The sequence below is a fragment of the Pagrus major genome, chromosome 20, assembly GCF_040436345.1.
Source record: "Pagrus major chromosome 20, Pma_NU_1.0".
Lineage (NCBI taxonomy): Eukaryota > Metazoa > Chordata > Actinopteri > Spariformes > Sparidae > Pagrus > Pagrus major.
The window spans coordinates 12,484,829-12,495,414 of NC_133234.1; the positions used below are offsets into that span (position 1 = coordinate 12,484,829).

Here is a 10,586-nt window from a genome sequence, read left to right on the forward strand (position 1 = left end):
TACGTCATGTGCATTGTTTAAATTGACAATCTCCCCTCATACATCTCAGTCTGATCTCAAAAAACTCAGCTCCTGAGCCTGTCAAGGCAGTCTGCAATGCACATAAAACCAAATTCGTGAAGAAAAAAAACGAACCAAGATGGGAAAGAAAACAGGCCCGGGTCTATTTTTAGATAATCCCCTTAACTGTGTTTTTCATGGACGTTTGTTAAAACACGGCCCCGTTCTCCCCTTGAGGCTCGCTGAGCAAAAGAGTGCAGATCTGGCCAGCGTTTGTGATGTGTAGGTTACTGGGATGACATGTGGGGGAATACAGGTGTGGGTGAGAAAGGCAGCAGAGAGGCGAGAGGTGGAAATGGGAGAGGGAGGTGGGTGGTCTTGGTTGGCTGAAATGAAAGAAATGAAAAATGACGAAGTTAAAGGAACAGTAGAAGGAGGAGAGGGAATGAAAAGAGAGGCGAGGAGAACAGAGACAGCCAGACAGAAATGAAACAGAGACGCATGGAGAATAAAAATGCCTTGCCGCTGTCTGTTATTCCATGCATCTGCCTAACCCAGCAGTCTGGCAGTGAGTCCTCTTCTTCTCTTTCCTATAAGAGGGCTGTGACACACTCCAGTGCACCGCATTCACTTGCCACAGAGGGGAGATAGATCAGATTCTAATGTGCTCCTGGCTCAGCTCGGGCTGACAGGGGGAACAGAGAGCCACACTGGGGATGTCTGATTACTGTCAGCCTCCATATGTCAGCACATCACAACACATACAGCAGCAGCACAGACACAGAGGCGCACTGTATATGGCTGCGCACATTTACGCAAAACCAAGTGTCGAGGCGGAGCTGTCACACTGCACCGATACTATTCCCCTCGCAGTCTGACCTTATTCGGGAAGAGCGTTACACATGGGACACTGTCTGCTGAGGATACAAGGAGGTGGGGGATTGGTTCTTGTAGCCAATTAGAGGTTATCAATTAGCTAGATGAGGTACACTGAGATGAATGAGTGTTGGCAAGAAGAGCCTGTTTTTTTTTTTTTTTTCCTTGGCCAGGCTGGTGACGTGTGAGAATAAGTGGGGAGAGACGGAGAGAAAAAAAAGGTTGGAAGAAGGAGGGAAAAAAAGCAGTTATTGAAGCGATCCAACACTGAGAGCGACACTTTGACAAGCTGCATTCGTTGCCATGGTTACCAGTCGTCCGTGTATCATCCCTTTCTTGCTTCCCCCCCCAACATATTGGCGTATTAGAGGCGAAGGAAAGGCACAAAAGAGGGGAGAGAAAGAGACGACGAAAGGAGGGCAGGATACAGAGTGGATGGGAAAACCAAATACAGATGGACGGAAAGAATAAGGCGATCATAAGACGAAGGCAGGGTTTAGATGTAAAGTGAGGCTGGGCGAGAGATTACGGATGGAAGGTGGAGGTGTTACGGCACAGACAGCAAGCGAACTTGGCTGGCTCAAGAGCGAGTGGGAGGACATGTACAAGACACAGGATGAGAATGTATACACGAGTGCAAGGAGGAGGAAGAGGAGGGCAAAGAGGAGTGGAATGCTGACTGCAGGAGAATGATCTCAATGTTAACCCGAGGGACCTCTATTACCTTCAGAGCGGCGACACCGACTGACCCCAGCGCACGACTGACTTATCAGTTTGTTCCACCGGGGCTCAAGAGTGAACCCTCCAGCCCTGGAGCAAACCACGAAACTCGGCTATGATGGAAGTACAGCCAGCTGGTGAGACACAGCAGACCTGTCCTACCTGCAGTGACGAGGCTGACTGTATGTAGCACTAACAGTGTTGTAGCTTAGAAAATATGAGATTTTGCAATAAAAGAACTCGGGATAAGTTGTTGGCGCTGAATTTCCTTTACTGGATAACTGTTAATATCCTTACATTAAAATGCTGTGCAGCTCTTTAATATACACTTATATATTGATTTTCTGATACATATTTTTAATTGCCACAAGGGGGTTTCCACATGGTTCCATGCCTAGTTTTGCCTAAATATTGTAGTTTTGTCAAAGCTAACGCCTAATTTTTTTTTCATTTTCTTTGTCTTCTATGATAGTAAATTAAATTTCTTTGGGTTTTGAACTATTGATCGGATGAAATAAGCAACATGAGGATGTCACTGTGAGCTTCAGTAAACTATGATTGACATTTTTCACTATTTTCTGACACTATACACTGAATTCATTAAGACTGTAAGTAGCCCTAAATCTTCAAATCAATGGTGCTAGCAGGCCTCAAGCTGAATAGAGGCATCCATGTTTGCACACACCTCTGTATTATTACCAGCTGGTCAGATATATTATTATATATATTTTTTTGTAGTTCCGTCTGTGCAAATTAGCTTCAAATTCACTTCCGAAAGGAGTTAAAACAGCACTGATATGGTTCCCAGTCACGGCGACACAGTGCTTACCTGATGGCACAGAGCCAATACTACAAACCACTTTGGTCTCTGTGAACAAGACCGTCAAGCTTGAACAGGGCTGTGTGTGTCTGCAGAGGGCAGTGGCATTTACAGCGCAGAGCATATTTGCATGGCACCAGATAAAACCCTTTGAATTGTCTTTGCTGCCCTCAGGACTCACTGGTGTTCACCAACAACTGGGCCACTGACTCTGTAATTATCACAGTGCATGTCATATCCTGCTGTTACCATCATTACCCTCAAACTTTACCACTGTGGTACTACGATGTGTCAGCCCTAGGAGCCAAAATACTCTCTCCTCCAGTGGAGACAACTGAAGGGAGATATCCAAAGAAATTTCCTTGATGCAAACAATCATCTAAATACATTTCCTGGGGTTTAAGCACAATCCAAACAGCCAGAGGCATTTTCAGATACAGCGCAATGCAAGTCAGCATCACAGAATGAAAACGGGGGACAGTGTATAAGAGTCTTATTCTCTCTCCTTGAAATAAATGTCAGTTGTATTCAGAAGTCCTTATGGCAGAGATATAAATAAGCCAGATGAGACCTGAATGACACATGGGGTAGATATTCACCAGTTAATGATAGCGTATTTTAGTGGCTGAGTGCTGACGACCATCAAGTTGCCTTATCAGTGGCACTGAAATAGAAAGACTCTCAGAGAAACTGCGTCTGCGTGTGATACGGAGCATATGTGAGCCCGCATAGGCCAGAAATAGCCTGAGCTCAGCATTGCAACCTCCTGCAGACAAAGACTAATAAACTCACTCATGTTGCCACTGTTGCTTTCTCCTTCTCTTCCCCTGCAGCACTTTCATGTGGTTCAGTGTGACAGGGCTGCAACCCCCCCTCTCTCCTTTACACCTGCAGTGCTCATATACACTGAAGCATGTCCAGTTTTCTTTCAGGGCAAAACTCCAGGAAACTTCATAAACATCAAAGTTGATGGACTTTATCATCTAATGTGGCTGATGGAAATGTTGGGCCAGTGGTAGCTTAAATCTATGTTTCTAAACTAACCCTTGACTGACAAATCATTTTCTTTTTATAAAAAACTATCACTAAGATGCTCTTTCACAAAGCACTTGACCTCCAGGTGCTCTTGTGGATCTGCCTTAAATCTCGAGAGCAGGGCTACACTTAACAAATGCGGCCCGCTTTGCAAAACATTCTCCTGGATAAAGATGAGACAAAGCGCCCAATATTTAGGCATGCAGGAGGCTCACCGGTTGGAAGAGTTCACCTCATTCTAGTTTAATTAGAGAGACCATTTCCAAACCAAAGGCAGTCATATAGAGTCCAAAAGGTTGAGGAAGCCTGCCGTCAGCCTGTGTGAGTGATTTGGTCTAGACTTGTGCTTAATAGGACCACAGTCTGTTCAACTGTGGCCTTTCAAACTGTCTATATGAACATACTGGCACGAGCAGAGTGAACCCCGCAATCAATAAAGAACCACTAGCCATTTACAGCGAGGAAATATCTGCTTCATCTCCAGCCCAAGGACCTGCTACATGGAAATAGATATTGACACAGATGAGTCAGCCTCTTTGATACCGCATTAGAATGTGTCTATGAAAAAATATGTGTTGTTGAAGTATCACTGAGTAGCTGTTATCATCACTGAAGAGCTTGTACAGCAAATGACTCAACAGTGTGTCCACAGAGCATCTCCTCACTCAACCCACACAGGCTTCCTCTACTTGGTGGAAAAACCTTCACACACACATTCATAAAAATGCAAGTGTGCACATGATCGCAGACACATACACACGCGCGCTTCTCCCCAAGGCTCTTGATTCTGTTGATCAATGTGTTGCTGATGGGCCACTCGTGACCCCTAAACCCTGCAGCCAGATAATCAATTTCTCCCTCTTGGACAGAATGATTGCTCAATCTATCTGTCAATCAGCCCAAACCACGAGAGACAGGTTCATCAATAAAAACACAAGACGCGCAAAACCCAGAGTTAAACACAGGACATGAAATAGAGATGGAAATACTCACACACACAATCACATGTTTTCACTAGCACGGTCCAAATATACACATGCTTTCTGGGTAGAATCTGCCATCAGATCCATTTTGGCTTGATAATTTTAGAGATGGTAGACCGAAGCTTCACTGGGTAGAGGACTCTCAGAAACCAGATGTCGAGAGAAACATTTTTCACTGGCCTACATATGGCCACCAACGCTGTGTTTTCAACAGCAGGGCTGCATAAGAAAACAAAAGTTTAAAGCCAAATAACAGCTTCTATTCTGGAAGAAAACCCACGACCCGCACAGGAACTGGCTCGTTACTCGACGCTTGGAAATGAAAGCTGAATGATCTTGCTATCTTTGGTCCCTGGGATGATAAGAATGAGCATGTGAAATAAAGGAAAAATCACACATTCAGGTACCGACACACAATTCCATGCACACATAGCGTGATTGCTGCAAACGCTAATGCAGCAGCTGTAATCAGCTATTTTCTTGATGACTTTTGCTTCATTCCTCAAAAAGAGAAAACACCAATCAATCCATTCTCACATCCATTCATACAGTAGATCTATCCATCCATTTATCTGCAAACACACACACACACACACACACACACACACACCCTCCCTCCTTTCCATAAACCATGACATGATGCCCCCCCTCCTGCTGTGTGTCTCATGATCTGACCTCGCATTCTCGGGGCCCACATGGCTCCATGATGCTCGCATCCGTTGTTTTCGTCTCACGCTCTCATTTCGAGCAAACAGCCCCTTGTTATCAATCCTACCATCAGCTCTCAGCCCCAGCCTCCACGTCTCAATCCCTGGATAGACGGCGAGGTGGCCAGGAGCCCGTAACCATAGAAACCTCTGCCGCTGCCTGCTCGCTCGCTTACCTGCTCTTGTATGAGCTGAAACAGGGAGCTTCTATCCATATACTGGCCAGGGAGGTGAGAGGAGCCGCCGAGGACAAGGGCATAGGGAGGAGCAAGAGAGGAGTGGTGGTGGTGTTGGTAAGGATGGGATAAGGTGGAGGGGGATGTGGTTGAGGTAGCAGCTGGTGCCTAAATCGTAGCGTCAGGCCCCTTTCGTAGCTGCTGCGTCCCCCCCTTGGTGATGGAGAGAGCCTGGTGAGCTCGGCCCCTGGCTTTTCCTCACTGGAGTACGAGCCGGCGCTGTGTGGCTCTGCGTCGGTGCTGAGAGTGTGGACGGCGCTGCAAATGGGCCGTGACTCTGCTCTGTGCCAGTGCAGCGTGGCGCGGCGGTAAACCCAAGCTTCAGCAGACGACGGGCAGGCACGCAGGCGAGGCAGATCCAGCAGCTCTCATTCACTCTCCTCCTCCTCCTCCTCACTCTCCTCTATCCCATTGCACTGGCTGCTGCCTCGCTCGCTCTCTCTCTCTTCCCTCTCCTCATACACACACTGCACCGCCTGCATACCAATGAGGCAGGGGAGGGAGGTGGCCTCTCTCTTCCAATCGGCGAAAGGGAAGGAGTGGTCTTGGGTTGCGGCTCCTCTCCTCACTACAAGTAAGGCGTCTCAGGGAGGGAGCAGGGGATGGGCTCCACTGCGGCTTTGCGCTTACTACTAGCACAGACCCCCCCTTAAACACACACACACACACACACACACTCACTGTCTGGTCTGTTACTGACAGGCGCGCGCACACAGACACATACACACACACAAACCCACACACTGTAAACAAGACTACTAATGCACAAGCATATGGTGAAATCCCAACCATGTGATTATTGTGTTAATTTTAGGCTTAGAGAAGACAAAAGCAAATGAATGGGATGACAGACAACATAAAACTACTATGATAGCAATAGCACTGATGCCCCCAGAAGAAAACCATAGCCTGCTCGGCAACCCTTTACATCTCTGTTCTAATTATAAGCACTGGCACATTAGCACATTGTATGCACTGCTGCACAATCAAGCGTACTCCCACCGCCTGACACACATGCACAAACATAAAATTGAATTAAACTGTTTGGATGGCTCACTGATCCTCCAGTGAGCTCAAGTGAATACCACTACAATCATAAGGCAAGACCAGAACCCTCAGCACAATAGTTCACTACAAGAAATGCCAGAACAAAGGCTCTTTTTATGCTAATCTGATGCATAATGATGAGAGTGGCATGCAGGGAGCAGAGCGGGAGGGTCAGAACACACGAATGATGAAAAGGAACTTGTTACTGCTCGTGTGGGAGGCAGGCAGTCACTAAAACCCACTTTAAAAGGTGTTTTCTTTCTGCACAAATCCGCAGTGACCCCTCCTCTTCAGGACAATGGTGGCGAGGGGGGACGTAAATCTTAACTCATAAGAAACAGACTTAAATGCCCCGGAGATGAATGTAGCTGAGGGTGTCATGTGGGGCTGCGACCCGGTGATGACTTCAGTGCACATGATGGTTGAAGCGGAGGTGTTTTCTTGTCCTCTGCACGGTTTGTGTGAGATTTACCACCTTAGCCTCTGGCTTGGTGACAAACAGTGCCTCTGCCTGTTTAAGCACCATAATTGCACCAGATGTTTGGACATTTCTCACAGGCGGGAAGGCTTATAAATCCTTCTCAATGTGAGAAAAACGTTCAAAATATCTGGACCTACTCATTATAGCCGTGTATCTTCTTTATTGGCTCCGACTAAGGCTGCTGACTTTATGAAGCCACAGATAACTGCTGTGTTTGTCCTAATTGATTGGGCCTAGGCCACCTTGAACATGGCAGAGCTCCTAGTGTTTCCATTTGTCACTTTCCATTATCCTTACCTGACACACTCTTGTTTAAACGAAACCTTAATAATGGCCGTCCAAGTCTGAAGGAACAACAGAATTCCCTTCGCTACGAGGAAGGACTGAAGTCACTTCATGGGGTTCTTTGTTCTACAACTAATCAATGTTTGGAATTAATTTGTCTCCAATACTCTATGGTTGGGAGCATGAATGAGACAAATCTAATTATAAGGTCACTGCTGGAGGATTTTCAAACTGCAATAAGTAAGACAAATTGAAAGAACAGCCAAAACAATGACAGAAAACAAAACAAAACCATCTTGAGAAAAAAATGAGTTATTATGTGCTGTATAAATAACACCAGCACAACATAAAATAGCCAAATAAACGTCGCACCATTCAATCACACAATATCAAATGCATAAAAGGCTTTGATGAAGCAAAAATGGCAGAAGAAGCAGGTAAACAGCATCTCCAAATATATGAACAAGATGCCAACGAGGCTCACAGCCCCACCGAGGGTCATGCCAGTATCACCGTTTGCATTACGCTGCCACCGAGTGACATTATCCAGATGACTGACAGAGCAAGATAAGCCTCCGGTGAAATATGGTCCCCGGTGCCTGAAGCGTCCCCAAATGAATGGCCTCTCATGAGCCTGACTAAACCCTTCATGTTCTATTCAGTGCTGGTGGATGGATTCAGACGGCAGGATGAACCCAGGCCGCCTGCTCCTCTTTAACAAGGCCTGAGAGCAGCAGACGAAACACTGGCCGGTCTAGACCCCGTGCAAGAGCAGGGGAGAGAATAACAAGGCCTTTCAGGGAGGCGGAAAGAAGCAGTAATTAGACCGCCAGTCTGTGCTCTTCCTCACCAGCTTAATGACCTCGAGGTCCATAAGGCAGGTGTTTATTTATCGCTGTGTGGATAGTTAGCTATAAATGCATCCAGTGAGTCTTTAGTATGCTCAGGCTATGCCAGGATTTTAGCATGAGGGGTGCGTGTATGCTGATTTGTAAAGCAGCCACACAGCATGTGTATGCAAACTGCAGGGATTTGTCTATGTGCACCTTAAGCTCCTCCAACTTTACAGTCTGAGGATGAGTTGCACCGACGAGCTGAAATCCAACTCAGTCTAGACTTTTAGATGTCAGTAAAATAAGCCTCTGTGGTGTATTCAATTTAGATTGTTATTGCAACAAGGTTGCAATATTACAATATCTGGGAGCAATAAAGCCGGTAGTTGTCATATTTCTGCAAGTCTTTTAAATATACAACCAGGCAACCTGCTAGAACTTGATCAAAGTTAAAACCTAGATGTGCAGTTTTCAGCCCTTTCTAAAGCAGATACTTTATTATTACATGTATTGTAATATTTAACTTTACATAATAACACATAACAATAGGTTTGGCATGATTACCCAGCAAGCATACTTTATACACTTATATAGAGGGCTGTTACCTCACCCCTGAGAACTAAGAATGGCAGAAAAATGAATTTCCCCTTGTGTTTCATTCCTCTATGTAGAGCTACCTCTCAAGCTTGCTAGTTGAAAATGTGCGGTTCAGAATAATCATTTGTAGCTGCAGTCTAAAGGGGAAATGTTTAGTTGTATCTTTAATGAGCTGATTTTGGGTACAACGAGGATCTTTTTGAAATGTTCTGGTTTTGAATTTGTGGAACTGCATGGTATGATCTCTCATGTGACCACCTTGGGTGTTTTTACTGTCCAGTGTCTTGTATGCCCCTATGGGCTGGGCGCCAGTTACTGAAAGATGTTTAAATAAACCAATTAAACAATATCTTACACATTTAGTTGAGGTAACTGGATTGGCATACTGCTACTAAAAAATAAAAGAGTTAAGCTTCTGTGTACTGAGTTGAATTCTGTCTGCGGCACAAGAAGTTGAGTTACAGAAAGCAATAACGAAAAATTACCACATTTCTTGTCGAAGTGGACCAACGGCAAACAGATTTCTCGGCATGTTTCTGTGGACGTACAAGTGAGGTGGAGCGCAGGAAATACTCTGGCCATTTATCACCTTGAAAAACATTAAGGGGAAGGAGAAAATTAACAAATATTGGTTAAAGGAGTTGAGAGAGAAGAGATGAAAACTTCCCCCGCAAGACCTAACCACAACACTGAGAGTTAAAGTGATGATAGCACTCGTAAAGACTTCTGTTACTGCGTATGGGAATTAACACTAACACTAATCGTCAGTAAATTAAGAAGACATGTTGTTCTGGGGAATTTCTGGAACCTGTCAACCTCAACTTATTGTGTGGATTAAAATAGATGGTGCTTCACACTCGTGCTGCTGAATGTCAAGCAGCAGCGATTGTGCAATAGAGGGAATCACCCGTATGAAGAAAAATGGCAGAAAAATGAATCAGGTCACTGAATGACACAGTTTTACTCCAAACTGCTCCACTTAGAGAATCTCTTGGGGACAAAAGCAGCAAGGAAGGGGAAGTAGAGACTTAGAGGGAGGAGGTTGAAAAGGGGAGAGAATTAAAAAGGAGAAAGTGAAAAGAATGAGGGCTGTATTTGAATTTCTGTAAAAATGCCTTGATCTGAATTCATCTGGGTGCCGCACTTTCAGTCCCATCTCTGCAATATTCACATCCAACACGGGGGGCAGGTCTGCCTCCCAAACATCAAGCGCTATTTTTGACATTATCGTGTCACTTCCAGTTGGAGTTGAGCACAGGCTTTCTGAGCTGCTTCTTGATTAAGAGTCACAGCAGAGTAGTGATGTGTGAAGAGACCTCTGGTGTCTAAAGTTGCATCCTGCACTGGGGGCAGCCCTTTTGGCCGACATCCACATAAACAATCCACAGCGTATCCAAAGGCTGCTGACTAACCAGTCCCACCAGAGTTACCTGAAATAAACAGAGCTCATTCCTCCTGTACTGTCATTAAGACCGTGCTTACGACATATATCGACAACATCACTTACTGTTGTCGATGCCAACATTTACTGTATTGTTTCTACTTTAATTGCTATCTAATATGATGCAAATATAACTGTCTGACTTAATCATATGCTCATTTTGTGTAGAAGTGTTACATTTAAATCAGGTCTGAGATTATATGGGATGTAAATAACACAATTAATTACTACTACCCAATTTCCCCCTCGGGGATCAATAACGTGCTTCTGATTCTGATCAGTATTTAAGCAGCTACTGCCCTCTGTTGGTTAGAGCAGCTCTGACCAGAGGAGTGGAGCAGAAGACTTCTGTCTGCTCTTAAAAATGTGGCATATGTCTTGCATGAAAATCTACAAAAAACTAATCCTTTGGTATTTTCAGTGTAAAGTTTTGACATAATATCAGAACATAAAGTAAAAGGAAGAAAAGTAAATTCAAGAAATTTCTCATTGTGTTCAAAAGACAAGGGACAGTTTTATATAGTT

At 44.9% G+C, this 10,586-nt stretch overlaps 1 protein-coding gene across 3 annotated transcripts in view; it reads right to left on the reverse strand.

Moving 5' to 3' along the window:
- Nucleotides 1-5,373, reverse strand: part of rhbdl1 (rhomboid, veinlet-like 1 (Drosophila)) — a 40,654-nt gene extending 35,281 nt beyond the window's left edge. For 2 of the 3 annotated variants that reach the window (XM_073490057.1, XM_073490056.1), the window contains exons 1-2: nt 5,318-5,356; nt 3,945-3,947 (exon numbers count right to left, since the gene is read on the reverse strand). In XM_073490057.1, the coding sequence (XP_073346158.1) occupies nt 3,945-3,947; nt 5,318-5,356 (42 nt within the window). Of the gene's footprint in view, nt 1-3,944; nt 3,948-5,317 lie in introns of all 3 variants that reach the window. The other variant, XM_073490055.1, reaches the window with a different exon arrangement.
- Nucleotides 5,374-10,586: the final 5,213 nt, after the last annotated feature.